Consider the following 23,588-nt stretch of genomic DNA (forward strand, 5'->3'; position numbering starts at 1 on the left):
GTCTAGACGAGAAGGTAGTTTGAAGGAGTTTGGTGCCAGAAGGAGCTTAGAGGACAGAATGAGCTCGGTGCGGTTCGAAAGTATGAGGAGGAGTATTGCAATGAAGATGTCTGTGGGCAAAAACTTGTAGAGCGAATTAAATTGTAAATATGTATACTCAGACTTGAATAGAAAAGAGCAGTTGAGTTGGTAGCGATATCAGTCAATAGCCTGCGGGATGTGGGACGGATAACCTACCTGTGTTGTTGGTTCAATACAACAGCATGGCGTATACAAATTGTATGGCGAGTTACATATTTTTTTGTAACTCGCCATATGATTTGTAAACTACTGAAGATGCCCTTTACAAAGTTTTTTTTTCTAGGTATTGATGGATATAAAAGTAATGAAAATAGTGGAAGGAAATGGAGTGTTCTCAATCTTTCTATAACTAGTACAAAATATTTGTGTCAAATTAGTATTTGGCTTCATATCTTTATGTTTTCATAAAATTTGTTAGACAATCTTCCTAAGTAGCAGAATATTTAATTATTGCTTGCTGCTTTTGACGGTATGTTTTGTTTTTAGTTTATCGAGTAAATTTTTACAATGCTGCAAAAATATCTACGATTAGTCTTTAAATATCGTATAGAAAGAGTGTTTGTGTGTGTGTGGTAAAAAGTACATTGAGGAACGAGGTAAATTTACAGCACGTTAAGTTATCTGATTTGAGTCACTAAAGAATAAGTTACAGTCACTTAAGAAATCCAACAGAAACTAAAGAACAAATAACGTAAGAGTACGACAACACCAGTGTGTGTCTATCGCTTGCAATCTGTTTGCAGTGAAAAGTGGAAAGGTTGTGCTATCACTAAACCTTCCTTTTGAAACTCTGGGTGATTTTACGAGTTTTCGAACCTTATAGCTTCCATCTATCATCGAAACGCGAATACCTCCTAAATATGTCCACCGGTTCTTACCTCAGTTCTGTGCCCTACGACGCCTCGTCTAGCTAGATTATGGCTGATCTTTGCGTTCCGATCCAGCAGGCATGAACTCTATCGATGCCGAATTTATACAATACCGTTTGCGAGTCGGCGCCGGTCCATCTTCGAACACGTGGCCCATGTGGGCGCCACATTTAGAGCACCTGACCTCGGTCCGCATGCGGCCTGGTTGTGTGATTAACAATAGGAGATTGCCACCTTAGTGTGAGTGTGTTAAGCATATTATTTGGGAAATGGGGAAAGATTTCGGAGCAAAAATTTCAAAACCGAAAAGTTGTATGTGTCCACGTTTTGGGGTAGTTTCGAAATTTCGAGTATGCCAATACAATGATTGTATGGGGAACGGAACAAATGTTGAGATGATAAAAAAGCAAGATATTAAATTCCAATTAGTATGAAATGAAAAATTATAATCAAAATTCAGCCGATATTCAAAGATGCGCCCACCAAAGGGAATTGGTTCCCACGATCACGACGAGGTTCCAGTTAATAGTTACAATTCGCAACGACATTTCAATTGAGAGCAATTTATTTGATTGATATTCAATTTTGCATGTGAGGAAGAAGAGAAGAAAGAAAGAAAAAGAGAAACAACACTTTATTAGAACCAACACCGGTACTATTTTACGAGGAAACTTATGTTTCCCCAAATCAATATGCAAACAAATATCAAAACGTTGAAACTTCAAGAAAAAATAAGCTATTTAAACTCACTTAAAATGATGAACACAATTCCAAACCAATAAACATTAGCAGATGAGAAAATATGTGTCATGGAGTGCACGATGAAGTGCGTCTTGAAGAGCGGTGATAAAGCATATTGAATCGAAAGCTACCATATATTTACAATGAATGCGCGAAACTGATAAGCAAACGTCGTCCTTCTAAGCGTATGTCGTGAAACGGTGAAATAATGACTAGCTGAAATAGAAACAAGGTGAATAGCAGATAGATGTGGTCACAGATTAGTTCAGTAACAGACAGTATGATCCGTTGTGTCGCAGGCGTGATGACTTCTTTTGATGACAAGAAAATGGAACTAGGTAGTAGCGACAACTGATAAAGTACGACGGGGAAATGATACGAATACCTCGTTTGGCGCAATGGTCGTCTGGGAGGATTATTTTTAGACGTTGGAAATTCCATCTAGCGGTAAAAAGTTTAAATTATGTTGTTTGTCTAAATATTCTTCCTCACAAATTTGGAATAGTTCTAGAAATGGCAAAAACTAATTATTTCATGAGAAGTTGGATTGAATAAAGAAATGGCACAAATTCTTAGTTTCAGCCATGTACTAGATACAATGATAAATGAATTCAATCTTAATTATTAAGCTAAACAAAAAAAAATACATCATAGATGTACAGATAGCTCAACTGTGAGCTAACAGTCCGAAAATATTATTTTAAGCAAAGAAAAGTGAAGAAAATTTCAACCGCGAGTGCTTAGAGGGTGTACGGAATCAAATTGCACCACTTTGAAAAGGCTGTAATTTTTTACCCGTTCAGTATTTTCTATTGAAATTTTGTTGTAATTTGTTCAATGTGTATTTGTTTACGCTTTGTAAATTTCACTAGCAGATGTGCAATCGTTGTGAAGATGGAGTCTAAAGAACAGTAGCGGCGCAAATAAATTTTGCGCACGTACCTCGAAAATCTGGATCTACCCCATCGTGCCATCAGCAGAAAGCTGAGAATGGTAAATTCTACAGTATCTCGTGTTTTAAATCGGTACCATCTACCGGCAAGAAAAAAAGGCAAAAATGAATCTTCGTATAGTGTTAAGAATCACAAACGGGTAGTTCAAGCATTCAAGAGGAACCCCAATAGTTCAGTTCGAGATTGAAAAACTTGAAGCACTACACACGTACAAAGTCCAAAAGGGGCCTAAACGCGATGAACGGCAGAATACGGTTGGTAAAACACGTGCATGGCAGGTACACCCAGATGTTGACGAAACCACATTGCCTCGTTATGGATGATGAGACGTATGTAAAAGCAGACTTCCGACAGCCTCCACGGCTCCAGCTTTTCACTGCTCATCATAAATTCGATGTCCCTGAGCACGTTAGAGAGAAGAAGATGTCAAAGTTTGTCAAAAAAAAATGATTTGACAAGCAATTTGCGAGTGGAAAGCGGAGCATTCCATTCGTGACAACTGGAACGGTCAATGGGCAGGTGTACCTAAAGGAATGTCTCCAAAAGCGTCTACTTCCTCTTCTAAGGTCCTACGATTTTCTGGCCGGATTTGGCCTCGTGCCATTACTCGAAAGAAGTTTTGGAGTGGTACAAGGCTAAGGAGGTCAAATTAAACCCCCCGAACGCACCGGAGCTGCGACCAATAGGGTCCCAAAGCCCTGTTCCAATTTTAGTACCAAATGATTAAGGTTAGGCCAGAAACACATGTTCACTCAATCTTTAATTTTATTTTTTCGTTGGTTTAAGTATTTTTCACGTTTTTTTTTTTAGATTTGGTCACACCTCTTAGTTTAAGAGGAAAATAACCATCATCGTTTTACAAATTTTAAAACCAGTTTTTGCGCTCAAAATCGAAGCAATGTTCATGAAAATCTATCATTGCATTCCACTTGCAATCGGTAATGCAATGATAAATTTTCATGAGGATTGTTTCAAATTTGAGCGAAAAAACTGGTTTTTGAATTTCAATGATTACTGATAATTGAATGATGGGTTTGTGAGCCTTAAACTCAAATTTTGGGTGTGTTTTGTTTTCCGTGTCCTTTACGAAATGTCAGATAGGAACCCCAGTGTCAAAACTATAATCCCTGTGGCGTTTCTGTCGACTAAGTGAACGTCAAACATGATCAAAAATGTCAAGGTTCATATATGGACCCATTTTTCAAATAGGGTTCTAAAGTCCTGTCTCGGTTTTAGTGCCAAACGCTTAAGTTTAGGCCAAAAACACATGTTTTCTCAATTTTCTAATGTTTCCCGTTGGTTTAACTCAAAAAACCTTTTTTTATGTTTGTTTTAGATTTTGTCACACCCCTTGGCTCAAACTCAAATTTTAGGTGTATTTTGTTTTCCGTGTCCCTTCCAAAATGTCAGATAGGAACAACCCCAGTGTTAAAACTAAAACCCCTGTGGTGTTTTTGTCGACTAAGCAAGCGTCAAACATGATCACAAGTGTCAAGGTTCATTAATGGACCCAATTTTTAAATTGAAGTTTAAACATGATATAGCCATGATGATAATAAATCTTCGAGCTGTTTAGTAAAATACCTATAAGTAGATGAAAAAACCGAATTCAGTACTATACCATTTAATTCTACTAGAGTTTGTATCCTTTGACAGATACGCGTATTTCGACCTCAACTGTAAGGCCGTCTTCAGTGTCGTGTACTAGACTCGTATGGGCAAACTTACTTTTGCAAATAAATATTGCCAGAGGTCGCCCATTGACCTCTATAAAAATTCTGAACACAGACCTCGATAGGTATTTGTTTAAGTTTAAATCGACTAGTCGAGTCTAGTACACGACACTAAAGACGGCCTTACAGTTGAGGTCGAAATACGCGTATCTGTCAAAGGATACAAACTCTAGTAGAATTAAATGGTATAGTACTAAATTCGGTTTTTTCATCTACTTATGATATAGCCGTTATTTGAGTGGGAAAAATTACTAAAGTAGTTGAAGTAACATGCTCTACGTGTTGTTAAATAAAAACAAGATTTTATTAAAAATTTCAGGACCCAATTAAAGTTTATATGAAATTTCCATTACGAAAAGATCCTGGACCGACCGTGAATCGATCCCAGACCATAAGTCCTTCAATAACCGAATTCTTTAGAAACCTGTATATAAATTAAGATAATTATGATGTGGACGATATGATGATAGTAAATGTTATAGTCATTTCAACCAAAAGTATAACTTTGATTAGTCACAGAGTCGTGTTTTTGGATAACCTTAAAATAAGATTCATGCAAACAGCGAGCAAATCAAACGCATCCATTCATTCCCAAGCAGCAACTGAGTTGGTTTACGAAAATATTTCTTGCAATGCTAGAAACAAACCTCGACGCTATCACTCGAAACACACACCAAAATCGATTCAGACTAGAAAACCATTCCTTACCGGCTAGGCTCGCGTCGGCGTGAAGCGTCACCTTGCCCTTGTCGAGCACATCGTTGAACGCCGGCCAACCGCATCCGGAGTCGTATTTCGTGTCCGAGCTGAACAGCTCCTGGCTGCACACCACACAGATGTAAGTTCCCTTTTCGTAGAATTTGTTGTACTTGCCGGTGAAGGGGCGCTCGGTGCCGGCCTCCTGGGTCACGTGGTACTGCAGTGGAGTCAGCTTAGCCACCAGTTCGGCCTTGTTCTCCACGCTCATGGTGCCGCTGGGGGGTTCGGCACCAGAAGGCTTCTTACTATCTGCAACGGAGAAAAGAGAGAATTTTCAAGTTCTATATGATCTCTAGGGAGTTTCATACATTTTGCTTTCTTCAGTAGCGCGTGATATAAAAAAGATTATTTACAAATGAAAATATAATTTGTTATGTACAGTAATAACTTTTAAAAATATTGGCGCCCAATAACCTAGTATTTCAGATGAATATCAAAAGTCACGCAATCCTACGTACCATAAATATACAGACATTATAGAGCTAATGCAAGATCACATTTCGTATAGATTTTTATTTCTAAATTTTATCAAATCGTAATCATTAAGTTTTCCGTAACATATTTTAATAACGATTTTTCAATTTTGATTTTTTAATCGAATCATGAATCATGAGCAGTTGGCTAACTATGTATTAAATATTAGAATTGAACACTACTTCGCTATACGATGAAACTGATTCGAGTGCATCAAATGGACACTACAAGTAATATTCCATATTACGCTTGTGCTTTTTCTACAATGTGCTTTTTTAGAGAGTGTATGCCCTCTGAACACAATATCTATGCTCTTGGCATAAAAAAGATGCAAAAAAAGGTTGACCCCACCAAGAGCGACAGCTCTCAAGGGGCGCCTAAAGAGGTACGCACTAGTAGAAACTTTGGAAGAAGCAGGTTCCTTATCACAGTTTTACATTATATTCGTAGACATAACTGTATACAATTGAAATACCTCCTTAATCGCTGTTACCAATTTGTGCTATCTCAGAAGATTGCCGGGATAGTAAATTGAAGATGACTGAGAGTATATATTGAAGTTAAGGACTGTTCATTTTATAAAGTGGACACCTTGTTTATGCTATATCTTTTTTATTTATTGATGAAATCGTAAACGGTTTTCTGTGTATCGTTTAACTATTATTCTACAATGTTATGAAAATACAGAAACTTACAAAATGCTTTCGGTTGAAGAACTAAATAGTTTTTGCAAAAACTCCTAAGAAAAACTGTTCGTCAAGTTTAAGCATTATTTTTCGCATTAAAAAAATCCTAAATTTAATGAACAAATTGTATGTTGGTATCCTTTACTATTCAACTTAAGGTAGAGCTTTTAAAAACATCAATAATATTCCATCAGTTCCTGACGCTGAGTCACTTTAGTGATCTATTCCTTATGGTCAAATTTGCTGATACACCATCTTTTTACTACCAGCAAAAAAGTAAAGTAATAAGCGTGTTCAAAACTGGTTTAGATTACTAAAGAAACTATATATGTATAAAAAAAAGCAAAATCTTGAGTTTTAACCGCATTCTTGGGTACCAAATTTACTCTTTATGGTCGTTTTATTGAAAAATCCCATACTTTTAAAATTTTATACGCATGTTTATCGATCTAGAGCAAACTGTAAGCGTTTTTTTTCAAAATATTTTGATAGGTAGTCTAAGAATGACACATTCTGAAAATAATACATGCAAAATAAATTTGATTTAATTCAAGCAGTGTTCCCAATCTTGATGATTGTCATTGTGCTTTGAGTGGTCTTCTGAAAATAAATTATTTGTTTTTCTATTGTGCTTAAAATATGACGTGGGGACTAAATCAGCAACTCTATGAAGGCGTAAGTTATTTTTATTATAAATACTATATTATTACTTCCGTCTGGACGTACTTTAAACCTTAAAATTCTACTCATATCAGTTCCATTTAAATTTAAGATATTTTTCTTTAAAAAATTGATAAAAAATGATTTTATGATATCTGCAAAATTGCTTCTCCAAAAATAACTTGATATTTTTTAGCAAGCTTCTAATTGATGATGCTTTCTAAGTAGAACCATTTTTTGAAAATAAAAAATATAAATTGTCGAATTTTCCTGCCGATTTTTAATAATCCTTGATTTTGATAACCTCCAAAAATCGACCGTTCTAAACGTTGTGCCTTATTAGTGTGAAATCATATTATTTTGGTAACTATTTTATTACCACAACATTGTACAATATTAATCGAACGATGTACAGAAAACCGATTTCGATTTCATTGATAAATTAAAAAGATATTGCATGTCCAAAGTGTCCACTTTATAAAATAAACAGTCCTTAGCATTAAACAATTACTAAACATTGTTTCATGAACAGTGCTGTTCTGAATAATAGCAGCGCATGTTGATTTTCATACAAAATACCCAGCATTGGCAGGCTATAGTTGTGTTTCCTTTCGAGTAATCGAGCTGAAACTCCACAGAACTACAAATATGTTCAATTTGGTAATCACAAAATATTTTTTTTTTTCTGAACCACTGCCGAAAAGTGAGACAGTAGATGATTTTTTTTTTGGAAATAATAGCAGTTTTTCATTTTAAAATTTGTCATTTACAAATATTAAAAAAAAATGTTTGAGTGTACTTTTGATAATTAGGTGGATGTTGTTCAAATGGTATGTAGATAGAATAAAAATCAAAAACTCAATGTGAAGCAGAAGAAATTCTACTTCTTGAAACTACTATTTGTCGAACAATTTCACCTATTTTCTCACTTTCCGGCAGGGACAAAGAAAATATTGAAATTTTGTGATTTCAAAATTGAACGTATTTTTGTAGTTCTGTGGAGAAAGTGTCAGCTCGTTTGCTCGAAAAAAACATAACTTGAACATACCAAAGTCAGGCATTTTGAATGAAAATCGACATGCGCTTCTATTATTTAGAACAGCACTGTAATTATGCATAGCATTGATAAGTAAAAACAGTTCTCGGTGGCTGCGCTAGATTTTTTTCCAAACGACTGTCTAATTAACTAGAAAAGATAACAAATTATAAGTTTATTGCATTTTTAATATATTGTTCTTCGCTTTACTTTTTATTTAAAATTTGAAATTAGTGATTCTTCATATTGTTTTTAACTCTCCTAAGTTTTTTTTTATTTGATTATGACTAATTTAATACGAGTTCGTTTTCTTTAAAATTGCAATAGCCGTTATATTTAAACCTATTTAAAATTGATCGATTTGATAAGAAAAATCAACAAACATTTTTGAAATTAGTTTATTTTAAACGAGAATTACATCTCTCCAACGCTTTTTTTTAAATTAGGAAAGCTGTTTTTATCAATTACATTTGAAGAAAAGTTTCTACCTAACAATCAAATTAGTCAAACACAACTTAATCAGTTCCCGGATACATTCCACCAAAATCCCGATAAATCTTTTCATAGAACCCTGAGTAATAATTCAACAATAATTCAGAAAACGATTATAACAGAATTCTGAGCAGGAATCTAACAGTAAAATGGATATAGTTGATATAAACCCTTGAACAGTACTCTGACATATTTTCCTGACCACGAATAGGATTCTCACAAAATCTAGGGCAGGATTATTACAGGACTTTTATCAGGATTACACAGAATAACAGACAGAATTTTCTTGTAAACTGTACCCAGGACAGGATTTTCGCATGAGCCTCGGTGTAAATGTGACAGAAAACTAGAAATAATTCTGAGCAGGAACCTACTAGGCATCACTCGCGAGTGAATGGACCAATGAACCGATGCACGAGCTCACTATCTGACGTTTGAGCGGTGCCATGTTATTTACGTGACCATGGCAACAAGTGAATTCGACACCGCTCAAACGTCAAATAAGAGAACTCGTGCATTGATCCATGCACAAGTTCACTAATTTGACGTTTGAGCGGTGCCGTATTCACTCGTTGCCATGGTGACATATATAACACGGCTCCGCTCAAACTTCAAATAATGAACTCGTGCATTGGTCCATGTGTTTTTAGTGACAGCACGCTTTTTTCGCTTGCATGAGTTTACATGAAGCATTCAGCCGAAACATCATTTTTAGTGCGAATTCGGAAGATTAGTGTGATAAATAAGGGTTATAATGATCATGGTGAATCTTGGTAACTAGAGCAAGGTTTTCACCCGTATAGGCCTGAGTGAAAGAAAAATTACTAAAACTCTCACCGCTCAGCGAATACTCAACGGATTTCAATTATTTTTTTGGCAGTATACTCGTACACATATCTAGTTTCTAAAAGTGGTTAAAGAATCTCGGGAATGTTCCTGTGGCCGGACTTATTGCGGTGAATCACTGGGTCAGGTCGGGTGACAAGGGTTTTGTGCTTCTGTGCCCCTGGAGGTAGGCAAATTTCAAGTGTGGCCACTATAACAAGGAGTTTTAAAAGCATACACACTAAGATTTGTTTTCGTTGTTCGGTAAATAATATTACCGAAAACGAACTGTAAATAAATAGTTTACTGAAGTTTCGGTATTGCAAACTAAAATTACCGAAAAAACTTGAAAAAATAAGGAGATAGAAAATATATTCATCTTTTTTTACTGACATCGTCGTTTCATTTACCGAAAAACCAGTACATAGTATAGATTAACCGTAGACTGTAACATTTAACCGTACTTCGGTACATAGTGTCACAATGGTTTACTGAACAAATGGTAATTTGGAATGAATGAATGAATGAATTTTCTTTATTAGAGAGACTCTGGTAATTTGGGATTTTTGAGATCAGCAGACATGCCGCCATATTTGTTTTGAAGTGCAAATCGACGCTTTGGATCGTCTCCGATGTTTTTTTTAAATTCTGTGTTTTCGAACGTGGATACTGTTTTCGAAAAAACTGTTGCAGCAAGATGTGCGTCTGGTACTTATCCGTAAGTATGACCAGTGGATTTTTATTGAAGAGCTTATTTTCAATGCAAAATGTTTTCGTTATAGGATACAAGAGCCAAATCTCGTTCCGATTTACAACGTCACGTATAAGGATGTTCCGGAAAATTAAGTGATTCCTTGATCATTATTGTGCTTCAGAACACTGTAGCTGTGGAAATGCATTCCAAATGTCTAGACAGTTCAATATTTTTTTGTATAGAGAACAGAATCCGAAATAAATTTATCGATTATCAAAATAAATTTCATTATTTTTATGTTTTTCAATCATCCGGAATGGAATATTGGCTGTCTGCTGATAAAAACAATGCGTTCGGTAATAATCTTACGATTTGCTCGGTAACCATTAACGAACAGTTTGTAATATTTTGACAGCTGTGTTTTGGTTTGAATTACTGATTGTTCGGTGATTCTTAACTTTACCGAAAGGATTACTGAGCGCTCAGCGGTTTATATTTCGGTAAAAAAATTACCGGAGTCGGTGAAATTTTCTAAGTGTGTATCAGGCAGCATCCATTTATTACGTAACGCTAAAATAAAGTGCAGATACCCGATTTGGGGATATTCAGTATTCAGTTTGTTCCATAATATTCTCTAAATGTTGTTCCAAAGATAGTTAAATCGTAAAAACTGCTACGGTAGCGATTCGTTTGTTTTGTTTGTAAATTTAGCTATCGTCGGTTCGGGATCACGCAAAAACGAGTAGACCGCGTTTGGAAGAAAAATACGTTTCGAATTTGCTACAGTTTTTTTTCACGTGTAGGGCAAATTTGATTTTTTTTTCTTATACTTTGTTTTGGAAAAATCCGATGAGCATAAAAATCGCAGAGCAGAAATTTTTTGATTCGCGCACTTTAATGATTATTTCGTCCTTTTTTTTTTGTTTCGATAACCCTGGAGGGGTCTGATCTGCTTTTAAATTATTACTAAGTAGATTTTTAGAGTTTACTCTTCATTAACAAAACCGATTCATAGTACTATTCGAAACGAAATATTGTATACAACAAATAAAACAAATATCTTCTGTTTTGACTGTCGGCATTCAAAAGATTAAACTTAAAAAACTTAAACAACAATTGTCCTCGGTCTATTGCCAGTCCCCAACTCCGTAGCACTTATGAGGGCGTCGCTGAGTCGGTGGCCTCTCATTAAGTAAGTGCTACATCAACATTTCCTTCCCCCATCCCAAGTTACGGCAGAGATGGGCGTGGCCGGGAATGCAATATTCATGCTTTTGGTATTCCTGTTCAAGATTGGATCAAGGTTTATTCCCCGGCCTTGTTTCTGAAAGCAGTCAGAATGAGATTATCAAAGAGAAACATGAATGTTGTTAGTATCCAATCTACGAAGTATACCGTAACTACGCTAACGCTAGAAAACTAGAAATAATCCTGAGCAGGAAATTTGCAAATTATGCTTGGCATATTCATACAGTCCTACACAGAACTTTCAAATTCAATTAGCCAATGATGGAATTACAATTCTCACTTGATACAATTCTCACAGAACTCTGATCAGGATTCTCAAATAATTTTGTAAAACTTATTTTCTTAAACTATTTTGAAAAAATGTTTTTACACTGACTGACAATGTTTTGACTTAACCATAATTTTGGAATGAGACTGTGTATTAACTAATTGTGTATTAACAAATATCTCTTTCGTCCTCTCTGAAATAATTATAAACAATAAAATTAATTTTTTTTTTCTTGATTTTTTTCGAATACTGCAATGAAGTTACTTGTATTCTGATTAGATGTTTTTTTTTTGCGAAATTGTTCAACAAATTTTGATTATTGGAAAAAGGGGTATTGAAAGGATCAACTGGTAATTTATGTTAGAACATTGACCTAACGGTCCCACAAAATTCCGTAAAAGTAAATATTTGAACAATGCCTTGGAGAATTTCCTTAGGGATACATTATAATACTTGCTGATCTTCCAGAAAACGCGTTTTGTTTCATAAAAGTCTTCAAAAATAAATCTTTTTGATAATATTCAAAAATGCTCAGATCTTTTTTTCTGAACAAGACATTTTAGCCTATTACATAACCTTCACGCCGAGGACCTGGGATCGAATCCCATCCCCGACATAGTCACTTATGACGTAAAAAGTTATAGTGACGACTTCCTTCGGAAGGGAAGTAAAGCCGTTGGTCCCGAGAAGAACTAGCCCAGGGCTAAAAATCTCGTTATTAAAGTCAAATTAATCAATATTACATAACTTTCACCAACAGTTAGATGTATTATATTTTTTTAAATAAAATTCCTAAACTTTATCATGATATTTTGGAGGATTTATGTGATGAATTTTTAAAGCATTGGAATACAAAAAATCTGTTTCGATTTTTTTTTTGTTTTTACATAAATTGGTTCAGTAAAATCAAAAACGAAAATAAGTTTTGTCCAGGGGCAGCTTCAATGAAGGTTCGTCAAGGGCACCATGAGGCAATGCTGCTACGGCTCTGATTGTAATACAGTCGCCTCTCCACATCTCGATGTCGAAGGAACCATCGATATAGGGAGAGATCGAGACAAAGAACATTAATTTAATGAACACTAGATTGAAAATTACGTCGTACTAGGAAAATAATAAACACACAAACTTTCATTATGGCTTTCCAAATTGTTCTGAATAACTTAAATTTGGTCAGTAACCTTTGATAATGTTCATATCGACATATGGAGTGAAAATTGGCAACAAAAAAAAAAAAAAAAACAATAGAAAATATTGTTTGTTTTCGATCTTAACATTATATTTTACTATAATAGATCTGGGGCAGTTTGTTATTAGTGACATTGAGAATTACACCAATTGAGACTAATCCATTTGTGTGATACAAAAATATCAATATTTCCATATATTTTTAAAAGCGAAATGTTATAGGGAGGAAGTTCCAGTACCGGACAGCACCCAATACCGGACATTGTCGAAAAATGTAGAAATCATGGTCTTACCAAGATGTATAAGAAGAAAAAAAAGCTTTTATGCAGAGCAATCTTTGCGTAAAATAACACATTCTTGAAATATGCAGGCCTTTTGGAAGAAAGTGATGGTGTTTAAAAAAAATGTATGTAAAATTCGAATTCACTTAATAATCATTTTGAATGAAACAAGGATCGCGCAAGCATGAACGAATACAATGATTTGAAAGCATAAATTTAGTATGCACAAGAGTCTATGAATGGAGAGTTGCGTAACGAGCGAAACCAAATCTACCTATCGAACTGTCAAACTCGAGCAAACCAGCAAAACGAGCAAAACAGGTAGGAGCTTTTTTCGAAGACGAAGAAGAACAACCATTCTCTTCGCGCAACTCTCTGTATATAGACGGGTTTCCACCATATTCGATTTTTGGTCTTGAATCTACTGTCCCGCAGTTTCGATCAGTTTGATTGGAAGCAGTTATTTTTTTTTTAATTTTTGCGACAATATTCCAAAAACAATACATGTTTTATGGATTTGGTTGGTCATGGTATCAAATATTTATGCAATAAGAATACAAAGAATGAACATCTGGAACAATTACAACGTAAATGTTGCAAATGCTATGAATTGATAATGAAACACTATTAATGGAGTGAACATATCCAATGTTGGATAATTTACAAAATTTGAGACTTTACAGATTGTATCCGGTATTAAAGGCAATCTTTTCAGATTGATATTTTTTTAACTAACATAAATCATCGGAAAGTAATGTAAAAACATACATTTATATTTTCAACTTAATATTTCACACGCTACAAAAACGATAATATTTATTACTAGTGGTCCCGGCAAACTTCGTCTTGCCATCAAGTAGGCTGTTGAAAAACGCTATGGATCGTCCTAAACAAAATGAAAGTTCCGTTCACTCTCGTTTTTCCAACATTCCCGGTGAAAATCCTGGGATTTTTATACACAACAACACGTCAGAACCCTTGACGTACAAAACGGAGAAATAATCATTCAAATCCGTTGACCTGTTCGTAAGCCATTTCGTGACATACAAACACCATTCCATTTTTTATTAACGAGATTTTTAGCCCTGGGCTAGTTCATCTCGGGACCAACGGCTTTACTTCCCTTCCGAAGGAAGTCGTCACTGAAATTTTTAGTGACTATCTCGGGGATGAGATTCGATCCCAAGTCCTCAGCGTGAGAGGCGTGTGTTCTAACCACTACACTTGGTCCGTCCACCACCATTCCATTTTTATTTATATAGATTTCGCATGAAACTAATATTTTTTTAATTTTTAGAATTTAGTGGTTTAGGTGTCCAGTAATGGGGTATCGCCAAAGACAAATTAAAGACCTCCATGTCCCTTGCAGTTGCCCAAAATTTTATGGCTCATAAGGTAATCTAGAATGCCGTGAAAAGTGTACTGCGATCTGTCAAACTTGGGTACCATTTGTACTACCGAGGGACGAAATGCAGTACTAGAAGTGGTACCCAATCTGAGCCCGAGTGTGACGGACCTGGTATCGCCCTCTTTAACAGCTATTCAAAATTACATAGAAAGATAAATTCTGGGCAAACATTAGAAATGGGCACATCGACATTGGTTTGTAAGACGCTGTTGCAATGGCTTTGTTGAGCCCAATTCAACTCGATCACTAACAGCACTATCAGGAAGAGCTAATACTAATCTTCCCGATAGTAGTGTTAGTTTCCGTGGGCGGGCTAAAAAGGGCTCAACAGGGCTGACAAAAGGCACAAGAGGTCTTGAGGTCTTAGGCCCTTTTCAAATGTTTGTACAGAATTATGATTCTATTGCCTAAAACAGACTCAATCACAAAAATGACTCAACGTTAGTCGTCATTAGTCAACGTTATGAACTCGTTTCGTAATTTAAACATCAAAATGATTACTAATATTAATGTCACTTTTTTGTGTCCTCTACAACAAATAATAATCAGATTACTAATTTTGATGTTTGTAAGGAAAATATCATATAACCAACTAAGTTTTTGATTTGGTATAGTGCGATTAAGGATTGTTATTAATTTGTTACGTTCATACAAAAATATTTATTTTAAATTTTGTTCTGATTAAAGTTAACTCGATCAGGTATTACGTATTACCATATTTAGTGATAAACACAACATTGAAATTAATTTCCATTCATTGCTCGGAATCCGACATCAAGTCCCGCTTGAAATAATCTTCAGAGAAAACCATTAAAGATAACCAAATCAAGATAAATTATTCAAAAAACTATTAGCTATCATGAACATCTAACGAAAGAAACAATTTGCAGCACATCAAAACCGAAAGCAGTGGCACGTTTTAATGCAGCAATTATTGGACTCGAAAGGGTTAAAATGCACCTATCGTGCGCGCAAAAAGACCAGTGCAAGCTCATAAGCGATCGACCGTGCCACTTGTTGGCATGTGGCTGATGGCTATTCACTCAGAAGTTAATGTCTGAAAGATGAATTACCCGGGGTCCATCCAGCATAATTGATTGATGTTCCAATTGAGGGCCCACACACCTTGCAGTGGTGATTCACTCTTGACTGATTCTGTACAGTATCGGACAATACAATACACATCTTTTTAGATTTCTCATACTAAACGACCCACTTTAGAGGCTTCCATCGTAGTTAGTGTTAGACTACTTTCGAACTCAGGATTAGAAAAATCACTCATAAACAGGCTTCCGAATTCTCGCTCACTCTCACGGTCACGATAATGGATTTATCCCTCACAGCAATTTTCAACGATCAGCTGCCTTGCGATTTTATCCGTCCACAAAACAAAGCGAAAATAGATAATTGCACATTTCCGCAGCTGTGAGAAGTTTGTTTTCTCTTTCTCCGATCCATGGAGAATTTTTCCTGTATCCATCGCCACGAGCAGCAATTGCTTTTATGCACCAAATTAACCACTCCTTTCGTTAAGTTGGTGTGGTAGTATGGTTAGCGTGCACGCATCGCGGTTGTTTTTAGCAATGTTCTAGGTTCGAATCCCGTCGCCGGCACTAGTTTTTGTTTATCCACATAGTGATAATTCTCGGGAGCAGTTGGTGAGCGAAAATATGATGGAGTGAAAAACAAATTATTCCACAGAGTGGAGTGATTTTCGGTTATCCTCCATCGTAGCTCCAGGAAAATTAGTGTGAGCGATAAAAGATGTTCACGCGAGGAAGCGAAAAAAGCATTCTCCTTACGTGCGAAAAATCGTAGATTTCGCATCATTGATACGAAAATTCAGAACCCTGCTCATAAACATATGTTGAAATTCAAGTTATGGATGACGTGCTATGTAAATTTTATTCAAATTTATTCATAAATAACTGAAATCTAACCTAGCAAAATTGATCGTTTTGTATGGAAAATCAAACAAGTTTCAAATGTGTTGACCGATACTGTAGTAGGTATGCTGACTCGGCGTGACGGGTAATGCATAACAATTGGATCTATTTAACGGCCAGCTGCACTTTTGAAACCAATAATGGATACGTTTGTGGGTCTAGGATAGGTTTGTTTGTAGATCGCTACAATGTACATTGGACAATTGCTGGAAGAAGCTATACGGAGGTGCCTCGCCTCTATCAGGTATACGACACGTGGAGGTCATTATCAGTTCCGCGTTCCGCTGATCTTAAAGTGTACTTTCTTCTCTGATGATACAAGACTTAATACGTTCATACCGAGAAGAAAAGCGTCAGTTTGTAGTTTGTTTTATCACATATGACTGAAAACATCGTATTATATTCGTTCTGCTTCGCTGGTAATATTTGATTTACACCTCTTAAACGTTACTAGCTAATGTCTCCTAAATAGAAAATTACATTATTTATCATTGACAATAGTCAAAAATATCTTCGTAATTGTCAGTCACTAATATCCATTTTACCTCGATAAACCCTTTTTTAATTGTAAACAATCTGTAACTGGATTAAAACTTTAAAATTGCTTCATTATGATAATAAATCTTCGAGCTGTTTAGTGGAATACCTGTAAGAAGATGAAAACCCGAATTTAGTACTATACCATTTAATTCCACTAGAGTTTGTATCCTTTGACAAATACGCGTATTTCGACCTCAACTGTAAGGCCGTCTTCAGTGTCGTGTACTAGACCGACCCATTTCGCATAAAGACGTTTGGCATCATGAGTATTATAGGCCTTCTTCGGAATGCTACCTGATCTTTCATGAAACTGTTTTAAATGGAACGTCCATTATGCAAACGTCCTTATGCAAAATAGGTCACCCCCGGTTTTGGGATATTAACAATTTGGGTAGATTTGTAAAAGAGATTAAAACTTAGTCTATGGTTAATTCTTAATAATCTTCATAATGGATCTAATATTGACAAAACTACAAAAATTTCCTGAAAATATATACGCTCATCAAACCATCATCGGATATGCAATGCAGCTCCATCATTGATCTGTTTTCTTGCTGTTGACCTTTGGGATCACAATCAGCGGCGCGTGTGCAAATAGCTACCTACTTCAAACAGCCATCCCACCGGAACCATACAGACGCACGCAAAATGCAAACGAAAACGTAACGCCAAATTTTCAGATTGTTTTAAATTTAGCAACACGAATGGCCCACTTCGCTTCACATATGCAGCAGGTACACTACTATGAACGGCTCTGTAGGTTCCAGTTCCCCTACATATGTAGGTACATGTCTTCTTCAGCAACCGACCGCAACTCCAGCCAGAGTGAAGTAATATATGCGAAACACGCGACTTCTTTCACTTTCTCGACTGCAAACGGATAGATAGATTTCGACAGTTTTTCGTTATTTCAATGATTGTCTTTTTACGGGCGAACACAACACGGATCCAACATTATCCACCACAGATATAATCCAATTAACGCACTGTCGTCTACCGCAGCGCTCAGGGCAGATACCTACCTTCCAAATCCGTAAAAGGAGCTCGAATGTCGTACCGTAAAAAGAAGTACCTTTGATCTTTAATAGTGCGTGTTGCACATTTTATTAAATTATATAAAAAAAATCTGTTAGTTAAGCAAAACTAATACCAAAATAACCAGTATAGTTTTGAAGCTTCATGCAGGGCTGGTATCGACTAAGTGTCTAAAAATATAGACTTTGTAGACTTTAGAGACTAAACATGAACTAAAAATACTTATATTTTTTATAAGCATTCCTCACAGACTCCGGCCTGACATCTCCCAGAGTTTATCTCTAAGATTTTTTTTAAAGATTCCTTATATCACTTCAATTATAACTCCATGCATTTTTCATTATTCGCTTGCGTAACTTTTCAAAAAGGTCCTTTCTAACATTGAGAAGCTCTCTTTATTTACTTTCTCTTCAATCAATAACTGAGCCGCTTTAACCTCTTATGTTCTATTTTTTTGTATGAAACGCGTGCCAAGGACATTGTCTTTATATTGCACTGTTTATATCGAAAGAGAGAGAGAGAGAGAGAGAGAGAGAGAGAGAGAGAGAGAGAGAGAGAGAGAGAGAGAGAGAAGAGAGAGAGAGAGGAGAAGAGAGAGAGAGAGAGAGAGAGAGAGAGAGAGAGAGAGAGAGAGAGAGAGAGAGAGAGAGAGAGAGACGAGAGAGAGAGAGAGAGAGAGAAGAGAGAGAGAGAGAGAGAGAGAGAGAGAGAGAGAGAGAGAGAGGAGAGAGAGAGAGAGAGAGAGAGAGAGAGAGAGAGAGAGAGAGAGAGAGAGAGAGAGAGAGAGAGAGAGAGAGAGAGAGAGAGAGAGAGAGAGAGAGAGAGAAGAGAGAGAGAGAGAGAGAGAGAGAGAGAGAGAGAGAGAGAGAGAGAGAGAGAGAGAGAGAGAGAGAGAGAGAGAGAGAGAGAGAGAGAGAGAGAGAGAGAGAGAGAGAGAGAGAGAGAGAGAGAGAGAGAGAGAGAGAGAGAGAGAGAGAGAGAGAGAGAGAGAGAGAGAGAGAGAGAGAGAGAGAGAGAGAGAGAGAGAGAGAGAGAGAGAGAGAGAGAGAGAGAGAGGAGAGAGAGAGAGAGAGAGAGAGAGAGAGAGAGAGAGAGAGAGAGAGAGAGAGAGAGAGAGAGAGAGAGAGAGAGAGAGAGAGAGAGAGAGAGAGAGAGAGAGAGAGAGAGAGAGAGAGAGAGAGAAGGGAATCTCTCATTGTTACGTAGGTCTTTTTGAAAAGTTACGCGAGATTGGTCAAGTTTTCACTATGAAGGAATACCTGATTCTCTACATTTGTAATTTTGAAAATTCGAAGTGTGGCTTCGGATTATTTTCATCCTCATGTAAATATTACACTGAACATTCCTTCAGAAGATAATCCAGTGATTCTTCCACATACTCAGAAATTTATCTAAGGGTACAGTACTGGACAGAATAAAGTACGCATTGGCCGTTTTTTCCATACAAAATGATCAAGTTTGGAGTCTTATATCTCGGTTTCTAGTTGTCCGATTGACCTGAAATTTTCACCGCAGCTTGAAAGTAACCTCAAATTTGCTAGGCTAGAAATTCATAGTTTTTCATTAACGAACTTGTAAGTTATCGCAAATCTCAAATTTTGATAAAAATGACAAAATTTTAAAGTAAAAATAATTTTTAAATGAAAATATTTAGAGCAATATGCCCTTCTGCAAAAATGTACAATTTGATTTGCAGAACATCATTTTTCGGTAAAACTGATTGTTTTCAAAATATTTTCAAAATTAAATTTTTGTAATTTTTTGCCAATTGAGAGATTTTCAATAATTTAAAAGATTGTGTTTCAAATACAGTGATATTTTAATTGAGTAAAATCTATGTTATATCTAGGCTGTGGTGAAAATTTCAGATCAATCGGAACACTAAAAGCTGAGATTCAGATCTCCAAACTTGACCATTTTGTATGGGAAAACGGCCAAGGCGTACTTTATTCTGTCCAGTACTGTACCTTCTAGTGTTGCTCCAGAGATTCTCTCATCAGGAACTTCTTGACAGATTCTTCTTGAAACTCACTAAAGAGTTTACCCAGTTTTTTTTTTTAATGTTTTCCAGTGATTATCCCATGTATTGATCAGAATTTTTTAGAGATCCGGGATCCGGTTCAGAGGGTTTTCAAAGGAAACCTTAAAATAATCACTGATTAAATACTTGCTGAACAGGAGAGATCTTCTGCAAATATCGTTTTCTAGGCCATTGAGAATGTCTATGGTGATTCTCCAGTAAAAGAGTTAGAATAATTATCATAACGAAGCCATAGATAATACCCTGCAGAATTCTCTAGAAAAATTACTGAATAATCTCGGGCGGGATACTTGAAGGAATGTATGTAGAAAAATCGGAGGATTTCCAGGATCAATTTCTGTAACATTTACTAGTTTTTGTATTTATGTTTGTCTTTATTACATTGAACTGACCGACAACTGGTCTTATTGGCCTACTCATAGCTACGATACAGTTATCTCAACAGAAACTATTCGTGAAATGAATCCTGAAAGAATACATGAAGGAATTTACAAAGAAAATCCTATAAAAATGGTTGGAAGAATTACTGACACCATCGCCACAGGAACTCTGCGAAGAAATCTTACAAGATTTAACAAGTTTCATCAGCTCTATACAGAACTTTATGTATTTTCAGGAAAAAATCCTTCAATCATATTTGGAGGATATATTAAAGCAGCAAATGGAGAAATTTGTAGACAAGTCACTGGGAGAATGTCTTATGGAATTCCTGAGGAAATTATTGGAAGTATCAGCGTTGGATTGCTGGAGGATTTTCTAGCGCAAAATTTTGTAAGAATCCCTTGACGAATCACTGAAAGAATTTCAGGATAAATATCTGGAGATATTGCTGAAGAAATTTTAAGATAAATTTCTGAAGGGTTCCTTGCAGGAGTCAGTGTTTATTTGTTGTTAGACTCTATTTGGTTCTTATTCTAATTCTTGATGAAATTAATTCAATATTGGCAAACATGATTCCAATTATTATAACACTTGTCGAGAATGAGCATCACTCCTTATTTTATAGCATGGACTTTTGATGAATTTTTAAACTTTTTCGTTTTCAATCAATTTTATTTCGAAACGAAGCCAAGCGTTTTTTTTAGAAACAAAAAATCACGTAGAAAAAAAATAGTAATTTACGGGTTTACAATATAATTTACACGAAATGTGAAAAATTTCGAAAAAATGCATCGAATTTTCTGCATTTTCTCGTTTTTGAGAATTTCCCGGAAATAGCCGAGAAATAACATTTTTATTTCCCGCTACAAATCTCTGGAAAATTGGAAACCTTATTCGCTTACAAACAATTCGTTTTGCGATCACTATGCTATGAATTTATAAAATATTCTCCCCATATTCTTGATTTCTAGTCATAGTTAAACTTGAATTCCCTCTCAAATCTCTTAGCGAATAGAATTTTTACAAGGCCATTTTTGTAAACTAAGTTTTTTTTTTATATGACGTCATACACCTAAAGATATGCAACGACCTATTTACTTTACGTGACCTTTTTAATTGTATTCGAAATATATCCAGTTTAAATCCATAAACGATTATTGATATATGAATTAATCAATATCTTCCTTCTTCTTAATATACCTATAGGCTTATTATGGTTTCTGCCATGATAGTAAATCTTCGAGCTGTTTGGTATAAGGAATGTTACACAAATTATGTCACGCTATATTTCAACTTTTTCGATCCATCTAATCCATGTTTTCTATTAATGTTCTCCAATCCTGTTCCAAACTGCAATGATGTCAATCAATAGTTTGGTTGTAAGTTTTCATGTAATTACGTACTCATTATTAAAATTATTCCAAAAACTGACTTTCGTTTATATGCAAAACTATAGGTACATTCAAAATAAATTGTTATACAACTTTGCCGAAGACCACATTTTGATTGGGCGTCAGGATAAATTGTTATTCATCATAATAAAGTAGATTCGCATTTTACATGCTTCATCAACTGTTCGGCAGGCAACAGTGGTGCTCATGGCGGGAGAATAAATCAAAGTAATCCAGACTACTATGTTCTGAAGCAAAAAAAGCAGTGTTGCTCTGAAAATAATTGAATGATCATCTCAGCATGAGTTAGACTTTGTTATCAATCATAACAAATAATCCTTACGTCTCATCAAAATGTAGTCGTCGGCAAAGTTGTAGCTGGGAAAATTTGACATGAGATGAATTTGTTTACTTTTCCATAGATTTTCATGAAGAGCAGTTATAGGACTGAACACAAAAGGTTTGCCTTTTCCATAGTAATTTCTATACAATCTTAAAATGGCATGTGCACAACTAAATTTCTTCCGAATCACATCAAATTTTGAGAGAATGACATAATTGACATAATTGACACCGTTCAAGCATAGGGGAGAAGACTTCAAAATTTACATCAGTCTAATGCAGATATGGTCAGCATTTCTTTGAAAAAACTGTCAAAGTTACCCCGTTTTACCGTATTAAAAATTGACCGTGTTGTGCCACTTGCCTGTCGTAGCGGATATCCTTCGATCCAAGACGCTATACTAAATTAGGATATGTTTTCAACACCAACAACATTCAGTTGTTTATTCTCACGCTGACGATTTACGACATCCCGTTCGTCAAACTTACACTAAATCCCACGCTTCGTAATACAGCTTTTCGCTTCTGCTACTGTGATTTCCTCTGGCGAGGTATTTTTAGATTCCTTCTTAAATCTCGCGCGTCCCGTTGAAGGAAAAAAAACACACTTGATCGTGAAATTCGCGAGACGCTAAACGCAACCAATCGTATTTCTAATAGGGCACGGAACCGGCTACCTGATATATACAGCTAGTGAACCATTGCTCGCGCGTTGGGTTCCGATGAAGTACTGACCACATGAAAACTAACCAGTAGCGATGACCATACGATGAGCAGTAAGAGCGCGAGAGCCGCTCTGAAGCTGATTGGTTGGAGAGCACATGTACATACCCTATCTGGCGACGATGGTTCATTGCAAGGCCAAATATTGAGATGACCCAGAGAGGCATGCCGCTTAATGGTCAGCCTGTTGTGATGCTTTATTGTGAATTTTTTCGTGTATAAACTTACTTGCGACGAGTTCAATCACAATTCCAAATTGGTAAATGTGTTGATTATTTTGTTATAGAAAGGCACCACATTATTTTATGTCAACTTTTCGCAACGGGCCATCATGTAGTGTTCTGTTAGCTATTCCACTTCACGTTTATGTAGATACATATCTACTCAAAGTTTTATCTGCCGAAGGTTTCGATAGGGTAACCACATATGGGTAAACCAGAACAAGGTAATGAATGTATTTTGGTCCGGTTGGTTGCTATTTTGTACATTTTTTTCTCGTAAGGTATTGTTTGTTTAGTTAAGGAATAGATTCTCGTGCACATTTTCAGCGTAGAAAAATAAACACTCACACGTCAGCAATTTATATTGCACTTTCATAGAAGCACGCACCTTCCATTCAATGTACAATCCAACATAATGCGTTACATGTGCGTTACTTGTTGGTTTTGTTAGCTACGACACCATCCAATATATGGCAAACATGATGGGAGAACATTTTGGTGTGACAAAATTATTTAGGTGTGAGTCTATTAGAGGGCAAAATCCTCAAAAAATCTCAGCAATGCTAAAACAC

General features: G+C 35.9%; 1 protein-coding gene across 5 annotated transcripts in view; it reads right to left on the minus strand.

Annotated features, from left to right (window-relative positions):
* Nucleotides 1–454: 454 nt before the first annotated feature.
* The window catches only part of LOC5575301 (methionine-R-sulfoxide reductase B1), a 40,468-nt gene continuing 17,334 nt past the window's right edge, over nucleotides 455–23,588 (minus strand). For 3 of the 5 annotated variants that reach the window (XM_021853858.1, XM_021853860.1, XM_021853857.1), the window contains 2 exons: nucleotides 5,086–5,385; nucleotides 455–1,151 (listed from right to left, as the gene is read on the minus strand). In XM_021853858.1, coding sequence (XP_021709550.1) covers nucleotides 997–1,151; nucleotides 5,086–5,385 — 455 coding nt within the window. In that variant the 3' untranslated portion in view covers nucleotides 455–996. Of the gene's footprint in view, nucleotides 1,185–5,085; nucleotides 5,386–22,561; nucleotides 22,822–23,588 lie in introns of those variants that run through there. The other 2 variants (XM_021853859.1, XM_021853856.1) reach the window with 2 other exon arrangements.

Source organism: Aedes aegypti, chromosome 3 (assembly GCF_002204515.2).
Source record: "Aedes aegypti strain LVP_AGWG chromosome 3, AaegL5.0 Primary Assembly, whole genome shotgun sequence".
Classification (NCBI taxonomy): Eukaryota; Metazoa; Arthropoda; class Insecta; order Diptera; family Culicidae; genus Aedes; species Aedes aegypti.